General features: G+C 34.4%; 1 protein-coding gene across 2 annotated transcripts in view; it reads right to left on the reverse strand.

Moving 5' to 3' along the window:
• Positions 1-4,241: 4,241 nt before the first annotated feature.
• Positions 4,242-19,271, reverse strand: part of LOC113522627 (organic cation transporter protein-like) — a 37,164-nt gene continuing 22,134 nt past the window's right edge. For both annotated transcript variants that reach the window (XM_026908380.3, XM_031913861.2), the window contains exons 2-12: positions 17,580-17,809; positions 14,887-15,073; positions 13,616-13,745; positions 12,900-13,028; positions 12,056-12,248; positions 11,679-11,784; positions 10,384-10,616; positions 9,164-9,243; positions 7,831-8,006; positions 6,310-6,464; positions 4,242-5,230 (exon numbers count right to left, since the gene is read on the reverse strand). In XM_026908380.3, the coding sequence (XP_026764181.2) occupies positions 5,170-5,230; positions 6,310-6,464; positions 7,831-8,006; positions 9,164-9,243; positions 10,384-10,616; positions 11,679-11,784; positions 12,056-12,248; positions 12,900-13,028; positions 13,616-13,745; positions 14,887-15,073; positions 17,580-17,809 (1,680 nt within the window). In that variant the 3' untranslated portion in view covers positions 4,242-5,169. The remainder of the gene's footprint in view (positions 5,231-6,309; positions 6,465-7,830; positions 8,007-9,163; positions 9,244-10,383; positions 10,617-11,678; positions 11,785-12,055; positions 12,249-12,899; positions 13,029-13,615; positions 13,746-14,886; positions 15,074-17,579; positions 17,810-19,271) is intronic.

The following is a 19,271-nucleotide window of genomic DNA, read 5'->3' on the forward strand; positions in this document are numbered from 1 at the left end:
TTTTTACTTAAGCAAAGCCTCCTCATTTCATACACTTAATTGATAGATTACTCAGTATAAATTCACATAAAACCTTTGTTACTTAAATACATATAAACGCAGAATAAATTAATTAAAAACAATTTCAAGCTTCAAATCTCGATCACTTTGAAATTTTTCATTCACACAATTTTATTGCAATATAATATTTATATTTCTAAATTCATTTACAATTGATGTGCCAACATACTAATCATTAAGTAATGAATATCGTCCGTCGAATAACATCCGTCAAACCTTAGGGCCTTACTGGAGTAGAGTGGCGGAGGATAGAGTTCAGTGGAGAGAGCTGGAGGAGGCCTATGCCAGGAGGAACACCGAATTGATATATATATATATATATATATATATATATATATATATATATATATATATATATATATATATATATATATAATAAATAGAAAGGGAAAATATGTCTTATATATATAGTGAATTCGAGTAAAAGGGCTTATATATAATACAATTGTAACCAAACGATGTTTGTACGTGGGAGAGATTTAATGAAAATTCATATATAAGGGGTCTTTAAAAACCAATAGAAGCCAAAAATAATATTTTTTAGAAATTTTATCCGTTTGTATGCCTGTGGTATTCCGGCATCAGACAAAAACTAAGCACTGCACCAAACTGGATGCCCTTTTCACAACTGTATTTTTTAAAGTCTTACTTAAAATGGAGTATATATTTTATATTAAGACGTCATCTTCATTCACACGTACAAAGTAGTGGACACAAATATGGTATATATATATATATATATATACTACAAAATACCCAAGGGGAAGGGCTATATTCAGCAGTGGCTAGTTGTATTGCAGGTGTTCATAGGCTACGGTAACCACTTACCATCAGGTGGGCCGTATGCTTGTTCCTCAGTGGTATAAAAAAAATAGTGATAAATACCGAAATCAGCGTAACAGGCAATGCCACACCACAAGTTGAATAACTCGCTATATAATATATATTATAGTTGTACATCTGAAACAAAATTAGATACGCACTAGTTCTAGTACGTACTATTCAGTTAGCTATGTATTTTATAAAAAAAACAATGTTTACATAAATTTATATCGTAAACAGATAATAAATATCCTTTTTACAAATAGGTACATAAGTAATATACCTATTAATAAAAATCGACAAACGAATTTCAATCATTACTTTAATGAAAAGGTAGCATTCAATATACAGGGTGTAAAAAGCAGGTTGGCATAAACTGAAACAATAAATTTGGACCATTATTCTGAAATGGAAACCAGTGGAAATTCTGTGCGGAAAATTTCAAACTCTGTTCCTCTTTTATTTAAAATCATGTAACCTATGACATTATATCACAATATTAAGAAATAATAATATTTTATAGTGAAATACTATGGAACATAAAAAAAAAACAACAAAGTAATATTTGTATTACGGAGGAAAGGGATTATTAGTAATAGAGACTAAAAATCTCATTGCTAGCAATATACCTAATCAGGTTGACCTCCTCGTAGTTCTCCCTGGAAACTATCATGGTTAATTCCTAATGAATTCATAATGATGTGCTAACTGGCCTGTTTTCATTTTCATCTATCACCTTTCACTGGTGCTCCGCTAGCGTATCCCGTTAGCGCAGGCGGGGTTACCATACCATTTTCACCCATCAAAAAAAAATATTTGTATTAAAATCTTACAGTGACGTACGGAATGAGCTGTGTAAGCTCAACGCCATAAGCCTACGAAAATTACCTACGAAGAAGCGCCATTATCTGCGTGCTATAGATGTAGATATACGTCGTGTGGATCGTAAAATTCAAATACATTGCGCGGTGTCAAAACAAGAATTGTCAATTATATGGCTGTGGTGCATTTCCGGTGGGAAAATAATCTGCCATCTGATTCAGACCACTCATCTGGATCAGCTGTTATCATTTTGGCCAACCTGTCCCTTACACCCTATATAGGTACTTAACGGCATGCATCCACTTATTTATAGTACCTATGGTATTTTTAATATATAAATCACCAGATTCTTTATCACGTATTAAATTCTAATTGAATTGTCAAATCTTAAAATCATAAAACGAAATTTCTAATGGAAGTAGTATATTCATTTATTTTAACATTTATTATATAAGTAGGTAGGTAATATTTTATTATATATTTTAATATTTTATTTAACTGTATATTTGTTTATGTATTAATAGTTGTAGCACTTCAGCTGCCCGCTATCGAAATGCTTTCTCACTGTACTGGGTTGACTGGAAGAGATCTCTGTCAGAGATAAGTCCACCCTTGCTCACAACATTTATAAATACATTATTTTATATGTAACTTACAAGTGCAATAAAGAATATATATATATATATATATATATATATATATATATATATATATATATATATATATATATATATATATATATATATATATATATATATATATACCTTACGTTACGTAGCACCTTTGCCTTTTCTGCAATAAAAACAGTTAAGTATCTAAGCATATAATTATATTTTGCAGAGTGATTATTTATAATTTTATTTATTATATTTACCAAATAAGGGAGCTTTTCACAATCCATCCTATAAGAAATTACAATATATATAAAGATTAAATTTATTTATTGAGCAAGATAAGTAACAACCATTTTTTTTAATGCAAAACTTTTAAAAAAATAATACGTACATATGTACCTTATATATTGCCATTTCAATTCGATCATATATTTACACGATTTTAAATTATATAGATAGAGCGTCTTCACATAAACGCTTCGCCAAAAACAGGTTAACTTTTTTATCCATGTTTGTCTGAATTAAACTGAACATTACGGTAACCCTACCGTAATGATAACGGGGCGAGAGGGATTGTTAGTAATGGGGACGTTTAAATTCAGTGCAAGCAAAATACCCTGTCAAGTCAACCTCCACGCGATTTACCCTGGAAGCCATCGTAATAATTCTTGTTGAATATGTAATAGTGTTCTATGACGTATACCGATAGCGCAAGCGGTGTTACCATTCAATAATCATTCACTAAGAACTATAATGTTAATGTATTACTCAGAATACTAGTAAGATTGAAATAAAAACGATATAAAAATTTTCCAAATATTTTTTATAATAACAGCGTGAAAAATGCATAAAGATTCACAATTATTTTTATCTTTACTAATTATTTTAATTTATAACTGGCTTAAAATATGTTTTCGTTTAAAAATTATTAAATGCCATATTAATTAATACATATATATTAATTTGTAAGCAACACGTACATATTTTATATTTATATTATATCACAAAATATAGTTTCCAATTCATATTTCAAAAATCGATCTAATCTGGGCAATTTAGCTGCCTAAATGTTGACGTTTTTAACACTCGGTGCTCCATCTATATAATTTAAGATCACAACATATTTATTCGTACATAATTGACATAAAAATATTCAAAGTTATAGAATAATTAGACTTAATTAAACATTAAAAAAATAGGTATACATAATTTAACATTATAGATAGATCCTAACAATCTTTTGTGGTAAAAACATTATTGTTTTTATGTTATTATTATTTTTTTTTATTTTAACAATGCGGTCAATTCTGATGCACCACTTTTCTAAATCTTTCTCTAAACTTAAAATTTCTATTACCTAACATATATCCTACTTTTCTTTCTACTTTTTTTTCTTCTAAATGCAAATAGCTCATGTACTCATAATACATGGCCTAGTTCACATATAACATAAGGGCAGTAAATGTATTATTTCAAACTAATATTGTTGTTATTTATATTTATTATTATTGTTATCTATATATGTAAATAACATTTATCATTCGTAGTTTAACCTTAATTTGTATAATTTCTGTTATTCCTTAAACTTATATAAGAAATTTAATTATGTAAAATACGGTAGCCTGACCTTCATAATACAGGATTTTCGGGGGAAATGGAAACTATCATGGTTAATTCCTGATGAATTCATCATGATGGGCTAACTGGCCTGTTTTCATTCTCATCTATCACCCTTCACTGGTGCTCCGCCAACGTTAGCGCAGGATTTTTCATCAAAAAAAAATACAGGACTTTCCTAGCATGGAGACCAGAGACACTTACTGTGAATCAATATGTAATCTATATGTATCTAGTAATTGCATCTGTATATTTTTATTGAATAAATTATTATTATTATTTATAAACAGAAAAAAAAAATTGATATCACAGCGAAATCTTTATTGTAAGGACTATCAATTAATTTTCAAAATAACTAACAGATTTAACACAAAATTATTATAATTTTAACTTCTGATGGTCCATAAAATAGTAATTTTGCGAAATTATCAATTTAAAATATTAGATTAAGAGATAAATTTAGAGAAATGACACTTTAGAATAGGCCCTTATACATACATTTAAAACTAACAATTTATTTAATAACAAAACGTGCTTCTCTCTCTCTGTCTCTCTCTCTCAATATTATTTAAAGCTAAATTATATAGATAATTGAGTGTTTATATTAAAATTGACAACACTAACTGAGCAGAATTAAACACTTTACTATATTTGATATAGTAAAGACCTAATTATATTAGGTTATAGGGCTCAACGTAGTAAGTTTTAGACAAAAAAATTGTGGGTAAAAAATATAAAAGTAATTTAACTGATAGTAAAAACCATATTTTGACTGAACCCTTCTTTGCATAGTGGTGGAAATTTCCATCATAACATAAGATGCCAAAAATTATAGAAAAGAACAAGTTCACTTTAAGTTGATCGTGTCTGGATACCTTTTTAATGTTCATTGCAAAAAAGAAAACGCAGCTATCAAATTTATTTTTTAACCATTTTTTTTCTTTAATTTTGAACATGAATTATATCACCTTAATTTATTTCACCAATAAAAAAAAATCATGCAAAAAAGGGTTAAAAGTAAAAAAAAAGAAAGAAAAATATATTTATTCCTTTAGGAAAATTTATATAAATTTTAATGTACAATATTACTACACTAAGCCCAAAGTATGTCCTAACAAAAATATTTTTAATATATCACGAAAAATATGCACTATCTGGGAGACTGGTATAGAGACTAAACGGTACCTAAATAATAGGTAGCATACTATGTAACCTGGAGCTGGCAACACCAGCGCTACGTGATGAGTGAATTCTCCTTGTTCTTCCATTCTTCCGCATCCACCTCTTCAGGTTTCCTGGGAACAAACAATTACAGTACAGTTATGTATTACGTTTGTTTCTCTTAATTTCATTGTCCTCCTTTCTCTTTTAAAAATTAGATTTAGATAGATTTTCAGTTTCCTCTCCCCATGTCTCCTTTCCCAGATATATATATATATATATATATATATATATATATATATATATATATATATATATATATATATATATATATATATATATATATATATATATATATATATATATATATATATACTTAGAATGGCAAACAAGCTGACGGCCCACCTGATATAAAGTGGTAACCGTCGCCTATAGACATAAGCAGTACCATGGACATAACAGAGTATACTGTTTCGCCCATGATACCCCCCATGCGTTGCCAATCCTGAGAACTCAGGTGTTAGTCCTCTGTACCCTGTAAATTCACGCCATACCCCATCCTTCAAACCGAAACACAGCCATGCAAACATATATAATATATAAACGTCATGCTTTACTTTCAAAGGTACTACTTTTAAAAATTGCTTCGGGAGAATGTTGGTCATGAAGAAATGTTAGAAGAACCAACTGACAATAAAGTACAGATAAATATAATATCATCATCATTCTATTAGCCGTTAAGTGCCCAATGAAAAACATAGGCTTCTCCATAAATAAAAATCTTTACTAATATTACAAATAAGAAAGTGAGTCTGTTTGTTTGTTTGCTGCCTTATAGCGTCTTAACGTCTTGACCAAACACTATGAAATTTGGAATAAATATACTATATGCAGTGGAGAAGGACGTATTATTTTAGCCTTTAACTGTCCACTGTTGGACATAAGCCTTCCCTATAAGGGGAGTTCTGCCAGTTGTTGCCACGCTTGGCAAGCGGGTTGGCAACCACAGTTAGGCTTTTAAAGATGTTTTAAGAAGAACGCTGTTGCCCGTCCCTCGCCCTCCATTAGTCGCCTCTTACGACAACCACGGGAAAGGAAGGGGTGGCCCATTCTATGCCGGGCCACATACAGCGTTCCCCGGCGTTGAAGTTAAGCTTACATTCTATCCCAGTCAGTAACTATATCCTGATCAAAAGCTCATAAAAATGCTGACCCGCACAACGAGTGTTCCCTGACGAGCCGCTCGCCGTCCGCAATGGACTGCGGCATGGGGCGGCCCATCGTCTCGGGCAGCAGCACGCCGATAGAGGCCGCCACCAGCGCCGTCACGCCCAGGAGCAGCAGCGGCAGGGAGCTCCACAGTCGCTCCTGTCATAACCATGCCGACATGATGTTATAACAAAAAAGTACATAGCAGGCATGGTAATATCTGACTTCTATATATTGGGTTTCTCTGAACATTGATTGCGAAAAAAAGGTCATCACCCATTTCGATATCGCCCATATCGGTCGGATATCTATTTTCGAATATGTTAAAAGTCTGTTATCCAATATCATTTTTTTGCCATATTTGTTATTGAACCATTATATAGATTTTTTTTTTAATGGATGATAATGTAATGGTAACCCCACCCGCGCTATCGGTATACACCGGCGGGGCACCAGTGAAGAATGATAGATGAGAATGAAGTAGGTCAGTTAGCCCATCGTGACGAATTCAACAAGAATTGTTCGCTATGGTTTCCAGGGGGGACCACGTGGAGATCGACCTAATAAGGCATGTTGCTAGCAATGGGGCTGTCAAACTCCATTGCTAACAATCCTTTCCCCCTATTATATAGATATTGTGCCCATCCCTAGTATCTTAATATGAACAATCTATTCTATTTCCAATCTAGTTTACTATCTAATATATTATCTTGGCTAGGGTACTTATTCTATATTTTATTTACATTTAATTTTTTTTTTTAATTTACATTTAATTTACTACCAGTTTTCCTATTTCTTTACATTACGACATCACATTAGAAACCTCTAAAATTATCAGTGTTTCTCTACTATATTATGCATGTATTACACATACAAAACCTTCCTCTTGGGGGAGGGAAAGGGATTGTTAGTATTGGGGATCTAATAACCCCATAGCTAGCAATATACCCTATCAGGTCGACCTCCACACGGCTCCTGGAAACTATCGTGACTAATTTAACGTTGAATTCGTCACGATGGGCTAACTGGCCTGCTTTTATCCTCACCTATCACCTTTCACTGATACCCCACCAGTGTATACCGATAGCGCAGGCGGGGTTACCATTTCATTATCAGCCATTAAAAAACCTTCCTCCTGGATCACTCTATCTATTAAAAAAATCCGCATCAAAATCCGTTGCGTAGTTTTAAAGATACATAGAGTAGAGACAGACGAGAATCGACTTTGTTTTATACTATGTAGTGATTTAACCCTTCTTTGCATAATGGTGGAAATTTCCATCATAACATTGAATGCCCAAAAATTATATAAAAGAACAAGTTCACTGTAAGTTGATCGTGTCTGGATACCTTTTTAATGTCCATTGCAGAAAAAAAATACATAGCTGTAAAATTTATTTTTTTAACCATTTTTCCTTTAATTTCAAACATGAATTATATCACCTTGATTTATTTCACCAATAAAAAAAATCATCCAAAGAAGGGTTAACACAGTTGGGTAAAAAGTGCAGATTATACAACTCACAGAATAGACGATGAATGGCGAGACCACAGTGGCGATATAGCCGCTGACGTGTATGAGCGAAGTGCCGGACGCTCGGACGCCGGTCGGCAGCAGTTCCGTGGACCATTGTATCGCGGCGTTGTACGACATGTTGATGCAGAACCGCGCCATAATCGCGAGCGACACTTGTGGTATGCCTGGTAAGAGACGAACACGTGTCATTTTCAATAAATGCGACCTCAGACCGTGCTCAATGGACCTATCAACTGTGCTTTGAACTTTGTCCACTTTCCAAAAAGGCGATGTGAACGAAATATAGAAAGAATAATACTTTTCGGACACATCAACTATTCTGAAGAGTCAAAACCAAAAAATTACACTTAAATTCTACTAACATTGATTCCGCCTCTTGTACCATATTTTTTCTTTGATCAATAGAGATAATTAAATAAAAAAAAAATAAAAAGAAAAAGAAACATGATTTATCAGTATCTTTAAGTATTTAAATGGAGTTATCTGACAGTCTCTTCTTTTCAAAATTTTTAATTTCACTGAGAGCAAAGCCTAAGGGAAAGTAGATGATCAGCAAGTATCCTTTGCAGCCGACTTTAAAAAAAAAGGATCTCAATTGAGAAAAGAACTTCAACGAAATAAGTCGACTTCAATTCTAGTAAAACAAGTTATTTTGATTTAAAAACTAAACTACTGAATCGATTGTAGTAAAATTTCTATGTAAGTAATCTGTAAGTGTATCCTTTCAGATAAAAAAGAATTTTCCAAATAGAATTACAACTGACGAAGTTAGAAGGTTATAAACATAAAAAATACAATCGAATTGAAACTTTATTCTTTTGGAATTCGGTTGAATAATAATAATAATAAAATAATAATTATTTATTGATTAAACTGTCATTGCTTTAAAAATGAATATGTTTGTTTTAATTTAATATTGTGATAATTTACTTAGCTTTCGTTTTGCATGCATTTTGCATAAGGCAGTATAAAGTGGGACAATTATAAATTGTTCATTGTACTCAAAAAAATTGACAGAAATAAATAAACATTATTATTATTATTAGTTATTCTATTATTTTTTACTAATGTACGATCCACAAAAAAAAAAATTGATTAAAAAAAAAGGAGTTTTATACCAGTGAATTAAAAAAAAAAATGTCAAAGATACATCGGACAAAAAATTTAGTACTTACTGAACATACTGAATTGACAGCTGCACGCGCTGTGTTAGAGGCTTATTATGTTCAGATGGTGACAGTTAACGCCTGATGAGATGAGATACTCGTAGAGCAAACGTTTTTTTTTTTTAACTATAATATACAATTTGTAAGCATTGTACCTTTGGGAACGAAGGCGGCTATTAATGATAGGACACCAGCAATGGCCATAGGTCCACACGTCAGCACTCTGCGACCCCACCTGCATCATAATATACGAATATTTAAAGCAAAGAATGTACCCCCGTTATAAAATAAAATATATCAGAGCAAAAAAATTATGAATCAAATATAAAATAATTAAAAACAATAAAAAAAATTGGGTTTTTTCATACTTAAACGAGCATGCCAGTATGCTATTATTGTCGCCCATTGTTATCTCATTGTGATCATTTCTTGTAATTGTTTGTATTTATAATAAGTTTACTATTGTAATCTTATGGAGGAAACAATAAACAGTATCTATCTATATATTATCTAATATATAACACGTGTGAAATACATTTTCAAAATGGTTTATCAAAATGAAACATACATCAGATTTTAAGTTAGACCTTCAGGACTGTAAAAATCGCGTTCCATTTGGTGCAGTTGTTTTTGTGTGATGCCAAATAAATATGTCTTATTAAGTAGGGATTGGTAATATATAGCAATATCTATATATTTTAATTACAATATCTGTATTCTAGTCCAATAACGAATATGTCAAAAGTCTGTTATCCAAAAAATAATATTGGATAGCAGACTTCTAACATATTCGAAAATAGATATCCGACCGACGTGGGCGATATCGAGATGGGTGATGACCTTTTTTCCGCCGTCAATGTCCAGAGGAAACCAATATATAAATATTACATATTGGCTATGTTTCGGTTTGAAGGGTGGTATATGGCGTGAATTTATAGGGTACAGAGGAATAACACCTGAGTCCTAAGGAATGACAACGCATGGGGGGTATCATGGGCGAAACAGTATACTCTGTTATGTCGATGGTACTGCTCATGTCTATAGGCGACGGTTACCACTTTCGATCAGGTGGGCCGTCAGCTTGTTTGCCATTCTAAGTTGTATTTATTTATTTATTAAAAACCAACGGTGTTACAGTTAAGATTTACATACTAGTATTTAAAATATTAAGGCTAATAACAGGGTTTAAGTTGTATAGTATATATATATATATAAATATCGAATTGGTATCCAAATTACCCATGCCTATTATTAAGTTCCCTTGTATTTTTTCCTAAATATCTCCCATGTTGATGATGTTGTCTGTCATCTGCAATTTTACTATATTAGTAAGATACTGTGACATTACTTACCGCACGCAACATAACTAACCTACCTGTCAAGCACCAACGCCAGTAGAGTGACCGACGGTATCTCAGTAGCGGACGTCAGTGTGAACGTGATGAAGAAGTCCAGCCCCAGGCCCTCGGACATGCGCACCAGCCCGTCGAAGATGACCGCGCACGCCATGTACACGATCACCATGAAGATCATTGCGTTCCGTAAAGGCGAACTCTTGAACACCGACGCTAGAGACTCGTTGGTTTGTCTCGTTTGACGCGACGACACCTTATAAATACGAAAGTCTCAAAATATTTGCAACTTTATATCTTCAGGGTTGGCAACGAGCACGTAACACCTCTCTAGTGTTTGTTGCAGGCGTCTATAGGCTACAATGACCGTTTACCATCAGATAGGCTGTATGCTTGTCTGCTACCTTTGCCTTCTTGAAAAGAAAAAACCCCAATTGACAATTTTATATGAAAATATTTAAGTTCCCCCAAAGGTCAACTGGGAAAAAATGCTTATAGCAGTAAGTTCGCCTTTTGTACCAAATATTGTTTTTGTAAATGTGATCAATAACAAACATAATATATCCTCCCCCTCCCCCCAACACCTCTTTTTTTTATACAATTTAGAATGACAAACAAGCTGATGGCCCACCTGATGGAAAGTGGTAACCGTCGCCCATAGACACGAGTCATGGACACAACATGGATATAACAGAGTATACTGTTTCGCCCATGATACCCCCCATGCGTTGCCATTCTTGAGGACTTAGGCGCTATTCCTCTGTACCCAGTAAATTCACGCCATAGCCCTTCAAACCGGAATAGGACAGAGGTACCCAAGCAATCGACTTTTGTACAAAGTCTCCTAGATAAAATAAATACACAAAAATAGTCTCTCTTTATAAAGACGTCTACAAACACATTTTAATATAGGTAGTACTAATATTTTTCATAATATAAAAGAAAATAGTGACGTTCTTGACAATCTCCTTGTCTTAGGAATTTTACCGAACAATATTTTGTATCGCGACTTATTATATCTGGAATTATTTACTGTAAATATTATAAATTATACAATCTCGTACTAAATCTTTCTTTTTCTCACTCCTTCTGAATCTAATATATAAATATCATCAAGCCCACATCTACACCTCTACATATTTAATGAATTGCTTTTTTACAATTCTCAAAATTTTTTCACTGCATAATTACATTTCTGTTTGGCCAAAGTTTGACTGGGAGAGAATGTTATATAGTATTAAATCCACCTTTTGTACCAGACATTTTTTTTTATAATGTGGTCAATAAAGAATAAATATATAAATGAAAAAGCACTTACGACAAATTCGTCTAAGACATCCTGAGGTATTTTTGTGCCGTTGACCCGCTCGAACCTCTTTAGCACATCCACGGCTCTATTGATCCGGCCGCGAGATGAGAGCCATCTGCAAATATTGACTATTACAATCCATGTTTACACAGACTAATGAGGGGCCCCGCGTGACCCCACATTCGCGTCTAGTAATAATAAATTATAAAGATAAATTGACTCCTGTAGAAGAGGTACATATACTTTTACGGCCATTTTTTTATACAACTTATAATGGCAAACAAGCTGACGGCCCACTTTATTATCACTAACCAACAAGAGAATTTCAGGATTCACATAAAAAAAATAGAATTTCAAACTCTCAATCTCTTGCAATTATACCTCACCTAGCGCTCTCAGGTACTAAGAATGGAGCTGCCAACACTACCAGCATGGGTAATGAAGTCACCAGCACAAGCTGCCTCCAGTCAGCTATCCACAGCGCGAGCCAGGGCAGCATCAGGCAACCGGAGCCGAAGAACAGCGCAATAGACATGTTGGCTACCCATGTACGGTGTCTGGGGCCTACGTATTCTAAAACTGGAAACAGAAGTTTGGGAACATTAGATATGAGATGTTTTTATATTTAATTTTTAATAAAATGATTGAAAACTCTTTATTGTTCCCTTCAAAGAATGATATCTCTCTTCAATCGTACACTCTTGACAGAGCGGTCGTAGTTTTTATAATGATAGTGGATCGTCGATAAGGCCATCCTTCGCGATTGAGGTCCTCGCTATGCATCTCCATCTATTTCTGCTCACAGCCGAGCGAAAGCATTCCACAATAGACTGCTGTGTAGCCGTTTTGATGTCAGTCTATCGCATTGGTGATCAAGTTAGTGATTCAAGAATGATATATTTGATACATTAAATAAGTGAACATTTTATTACACTACATTTTGTTTTAAGACTTTCTGTTATTCCCAGACTAAACGAACCGAAAAAAGTAACGTGCGTGCGAATATGACTCCTTCATGGGTGGACTTTTGGACGGGGATCGGGTAGCTTATGCCCATACCAGAATTGTCTAGTACCCTATCTAGGAAGTGAGCGAAGCTTCGGAAAGACATGTCTGGGAGTACATTTGTCACCTTTTTATAAAAATCCAGACCATTTTTAAGGAAAGGCCTTACAGACAAAAATTCCCTCTTCTCATTTAACCAGTGTGACTTTAAACGATTGAACTTACCTAAAATGTACATCATCATGAAGCAGCTATCATACGCCATGCCGACGAGGAATCTGCAGAAAGCAAAATCCCACAGCCCAGTCGTGAACACGCTGGCGACCCCGCCAACACATCCGATGATGTTCGACCCTGGCGAAAATATATATATATTTCTATTGTGATTAAAATTGCCTTGCCTTTCTTATTTCTTTCTTATTTACATGGGGTTAAGGTACGTCTTCCTTCTTCACTGGTCCGTATCAGAAATATCCCTGTCATACATAAGTTATTTATGTCATCTTCATATCAACTGTTAACTATCCACTGCTGAATATAGGGCTCCTCTATAAGGGGGAGTTTTGCCAGTAGTTACCATGCTTGGCAGGCGGGTTGGCAAACTCAGTTAGACTTTAGTAATGTTTAAAAAGAGACACTACTGCCCATCTCTCGACCATTAAGTTCCCTTAATCACCTCTTACGACACCCACGGGAAAAAAAGGATGGCCCTATCTATACCGGGACTACACAGTAACTTTTAAATAGAAAACTACTATTAGGGACTTCGGCTGCGTGCTCAAATATCTTTAGCCTTCTTCGTTGCTAGATAATAAATGTACTAAAAACGTTTAAGACAAAATTCAAGTTTAAGTGAACTTTCTCAGTTTCACCCTTGAAAGAGAGTCAGAATTTGTTTGCCAATAGACAATGGTTTGTTTGCCAGTAGTTAACATTCTTACCAACCAATGCGGGCACTCGTCCGAAGGTGTCGGCCAGCCAGCCGAAGAACAAGCCGCCCACGAAGGAGCCGGCAAAGAACACCGACTGCGCGATAGGCCCGAAGCCTGCATTCTGGCACACCCATCCACGCTGTTTGAAAGAACATTGCCATAATATTTTTTTTATACAACTTAGAATGGCAAACGAGCTGACAGCCCACCTGATGGAAAGTGGTAACCGTCGCCTATAGACATGAGCAGTACCATGGACATAACAGAGTATACTGTTTCGCCCATGATACCTCCCATGCGTTGCCATTCCTGAGGACTCAGGTGTTATTCCTCTGTACCCAGTAAATTCACGCCATATCCCACCGTTCAAACCGACATTGTAACGTCTTTTAACGTCGCCGAGCCTACATAAGTATACTTTGAAAGGTCTAACAACAACAAGCATTCTAAAAAGTTCTTAAACGACAAGACTGAGGGATGGGATAAACTCCTCTATAGTGGTGGCAGACCACAGACAAGACGCATAACGATTGCCTTAACTGGACATATACCAGTAAGACATATACTATACAAGATAGACCTATCCTCGCATACACTCCAGATTGTGCGATGAGAAATCGGATTCCATGGAACATCTGATCTGATATCCCATATAGTACGTGGTATAGAATATAGGTTACTTTTGATCCCGATTAGTAAATATATCCCCGTCACGCGAACGAAGTCGCGGGTAAAAGCTAGTATTAAATAAAGAACTCATCATCATCATATCAGCTCTTAACGGTCTAATACTAAACATAAGCCTTCCCCTTGGGAAGGTTTTGCCAGTAGTTGCCACGCTTGGCAGGCAGATTAACAACCGCAGTTAGGCTTTAGAGATGTTTTAAGAGAGACGCTGCTGCCCATCCCTCGCGCTCCCTTAGTCGTCTCTTTCGATACCCACGGGAATGGAAGGAATGGCTTATTCTATGCCGGAACCACACGGACCAAATAAATAAATGAAGAAATAAAGCAAGTTAAATAAAAACTTGTAAAAAATAAGTTAAACAAAATTTCGTAAAAATCATACAACCTACTGTTGTTGTAAATATGAAAAGTTGTAAAAATGTTTGTATGTTTGTTACTCAAAGACGCTTAAACAGCTGAATGGATTTAAATGAAATTTAATATATAAGTAGGTTAATTAAACATAACACATAGGGTGCTTTATATACTAATGCATGCAGGCAAAGTCACGGGAAACAGCTAGTAATTAATACTGAAATAGAACTGTTTCTCACCTCGCTGACAACAGTGTGATAAGGTATATCACTGAGCTCGAACTCCCACCCGTACTGGCAGGGCACCGTGCTGTTCAGGGCCGGTGGCGCCATGTTCTCCAGCACCTGGCTCCAGTTCGCGTTGAAGGTGGAGCACTTGTCCCATGGATCGCCTACCGCCGTCGCTGCTGGCACCGACAGATTGCGTCTACAAATTTTTTTCATCTATATGTTTTAAGAAGAAATGGCAATGAACTGGTCATATAAAAGAACTAACAACTAATGAGGAAGAAAGGTTCTTAAGTGACGACCCCGTCCGGGCAAACGTTGTATGGGACGACTCCCCACTAGATGTAGTGGCGACATCAAATTCATTGCAGGGAGTCAGGACCTAGGGACAGGCCTACGTTACCGTGGACAGATAATGGCTAAGACGATGATGATATGTTTTAAATCGTTATATCAAAACTGGCAACTTTACCATATTATAATAGCTCTAATGGTTACCTCTCAAACATGCTTGGAAGGGGGGAAAGGGATTATTAGTAATGGAGACTGAGAATCCTATTGCTAGCAATATACCCAACCAGGTCGACCACCTCGCGGTTCTCCCTGGAAACTATCATGGTTAATTCCTGATGAATTCATCATGATGGGCTAACTGGCCTGTTTTCATTCTCATCTATCACCCTTTACTGGTGTTCCGCCAGCGTATCCCGTTAGCGCAGACGGGGTTACCATACCATTTTCATCCATCAAAAAAAAAACATGCTTGGAAATGTGAGTATTATTTTAACAATCTTCTTAGAGATAAATCAAAATTAGCAGTAAGTTATTTTGTTTCAGACAAATATGTACCTAATTATTTCTCGATTATTAAAGTTATAAATATAGATATAGATAAACAAGCATAAATGTACATACTACTGTAATCAATACCAATTTTATAGGTTAACTCTGCCAGTTACCATGGCAACAGTTATTTATTATTGTAATTATTATTATTAAAAATCATAATTTAACGCGCGTTTATATAATAACAATATTTATATACCCAATGACGGAAGAACATAGCTCTTTACACATCCTACTACATCAAATTTATAACTGTACCTATGTTTATGCACATAAATGATTTATTGAAAAACAGTCTATTAATGCCTCCCACTAATCATCTACAATAGAAGTCGTGTTTTTGAAATCCGAAAGAGAGCGACCTGTCTGTACCTTTCTCTTGCAACTTTTAAAGTAGAGGTTCTCGATTCGCTTATATTTTTTTATGCAGGTGATATAGTAATCTTTTTTTTTATATACAACTTAGAATGGCAAAAAAGCTGACGGTCCACCTGATGGAAAGTGGTAACCGACGCCTATAAACATGAGCATAACAGAGTATACTGTTTCGCCCATGATACCCCTCATGCGTTGCCATTCCTGAGGACACAGGTGTAATTCCCCTGTACCCAGTAAATTCATTAGCATTCTTTGACTTTTTCACTAAAAAAGATGAGTGCGTCTAACAAAAAGACTTATTTGATTTAGATAAATACAAGCTGAAGCAACCATACTAACACGACGCGGCCAGTTGTTTATTTAGTTAGTATGGAGCGTTCAAAATATTTTGTCGTTTCTATATTTTTGGTACACGAAATTTTGAGCTGGGTTTGGTTTGGTATTTTTTTGTCATTTACATTACTTTGAAAACTAAATAAATGGGAAATAAATTCTCTTAAAAGAATGAATGTTTAAATAGAAGAATATTTAATTATTGAAATAATAAAGTGTCATGGAAACGGATCAGGTCACCGCTCACGTGAGAAAGAAGAAGACAGGGTATGTGCCCATCTCATTCTATCGCATGGACTAGACTAACAATAAGACGATTAATTTATAGCGAATAAACAAATAAATTCCATAGGACCTATCTGTCTAATTTTGATAAACTTTTACGATTTCGAGTCTTGAGAACAAATGTTGATGTCTCTAGAGAGTATTTTATAATAGATTCCTTCCATAATTCGGAGATATCAACTTTTCTGGGCATACCATGTATAAACCACAGTTAAAAGGTCCGCCTAAACTCAACCGGGGTCGCACTTGCTGAAAATTACCCCTATGTATTATTGTCTGAGACAGAGTAGGTAAATCAGTCAGTAAATGTACCAATTAAGTCTAGAAGGCATAATTCTACTCTATTTATCCCACTAGTGTCATCGAATTATAGACAAAATTCGTTCCTTTGGCGAGCTAGCAACAACTTGAATATTATTTCTAAAAGTCTTAATATAGATCTATTTTCGAAAAACATAATATCAGTGAGAGACCAACTGAGTAGGCAATTTTTTATTCATAGTCAGTTTGAATAACTATTGTATGGACAAGAAGGCCATATTTTAATCAAATACTTGTAATAAATTTTTACTTTGTATTTTATTCATAATTTTTTTTTTTGTTTTCGTTCTTGTTTGTTCATATTACTTCTTTGTTAACTCCTACTTTTGTTGCTTTGTGTACTTAGTGCCTTGTATCTATATTGTTGCTACTTGTGAAAACCTATTAGTGGCTTATTTTGTGATCCTAAACTGTATTTTTTTGCTCTAGTGTAGCCCTGGTTTTCCTATAAATAAATATATCAGCCTGTCAGCTCGTTTGCCAATCCGAGTTACATAACAACCCCCATATTTAGCTTTCCTGAGAAAATGAAATATACAAACCTCAGTTCCCAGTGTAGGTGCTGCAGTTCAGGCACGGTGCACCAGTGCCGCTGCGGTGTGGCCGCTATGAACATTTGCACGAAGTACACGTATGCGAAGAACAACCCGAACGGCATCATGCCAACGAATAACCACTTCTGGTAGCGACCCATCTCGCCCACGTGCGACAATATCGTCTCGAGGATGTCCCCGTCATCTTCTTTCTTCTTGTTTAATTCTTCTTTCACTTCCTGTAAAGTAAGGATCCATTACAATTATACTGTTCCATAAAAAACACCAACTACAATCGTGGCAAATATGATTGTTTGGTTAATATGGATACCGATCCAATATCAATATATTGAGTTCGTCTGAACGTTGATAGTGGAAAAAAGGTCATCAGCTATTTCGAAATCGTCCATATCGGTCGGATATCTGTTTTCGAATATGTTAAGAGTCCAATCCAGTGGCAAAACGAGTTATTTTTATTTCCTAAAAACTAAACTACTGAGTCATAATTGATAAAATTTCTATGGAAACATCACATGAAAGCATATCCTTTCAGATAAAAAATAGGGCCGCTGGCATTTATTGACCTGTTGCCATTGTATTGAAAGAGTTGACTTACTAAAAACTTAACTTTTTTTGAGTTTTAGGAAGTTTTCAAATAGTTTTGAAAAGGACTCATAATTAGGATATGTTGATTGACCGACGTGAGGAGTAGACTACCAAATTTCATGGCAATTAGTTGAGCTGTTAGGTAACAAGGTGCGTTACAACATAAGGTAACAAACTCCTTACACATTTACAATATTGAATAATAATATATCTGAATTAATCAGCATATTCAAATGTTTAAGAGATGGACTGGTTGAAATCCAGCTGTACACATTACACTGTGACACTCATACCAGCAGCTAAGCCATTTCCTTTTGCCTAATACGAGATATTTCTTATATATATAATATTTTTATAATTTACAAAAGAAAAGATAAGGACACAAAAGATAAAAACCGCCTTACTGTACTTATACAAATGTATCGTTGTGTTTGTAAATTGCCTTGCTTATTTCCTATATTGTATAATGCAAATAAAGTATACTCATTTATTTATTCAATGATTTTTATTTCCTACTGTAATTATGTGTTTATCTGGCAATAAATATTTTCTATTCTATTTCTTATTGTTTTTATTTTTGATTAATTTAGTTTGTTAAAGGTACTATTCACGGAGTCGTCGAACATACAATACACAACCTTTCAAGCCGGAATAATAAATTACTTAGTCACGACCATAACAAAAGATGATTAAAAATAAAGTTCTTATTAGTTTGCTGTTTTGAAAATAGCATATTATTAATATTGATTCTGAAGCGTCATTTCTCTTAACATCATCGTCTCATCATCAAATATACAATTAAATAAAATATAAAATATATAATAAAATTCCATACATATGTATTTATATACATATTGGGACCTACTTATATAATAAATGTTTAAATAAATGAATATACTACTTTCATTAGCAGTTTAGTTTAATGATTTTAAGATTTGACAGTTCATTTAGAAAAATAAAAAATTATTACTCAAGGGAAAAAAAAATGTGATTTTAATATGTTTTTTGATTTGCATATTACTAAAGTATTTGGACTCAGGTGTTATAGTTTTACCCTTCAAACCGAAACACAGCCATGCAAACACGCCTGAAACC

This window comes from Galleria mellonella, unplaced genomic scaffold (assembly GCF_026898425.1).
Source record: "Galleria mellonella isolate WM207_F2 unplaced genomic scaffold, CSIRO_AGI_GalMel_v1 utg38, whole genome shotgun sequence".
In the NCBI taxonomy this organism is placed as follows: domain Eukaryota; kingdom Metazoa; phylum Arthropoda; class Insecta; order Lepidoptera; family Pyralidae; genus Galleria; species Galleria mellonella.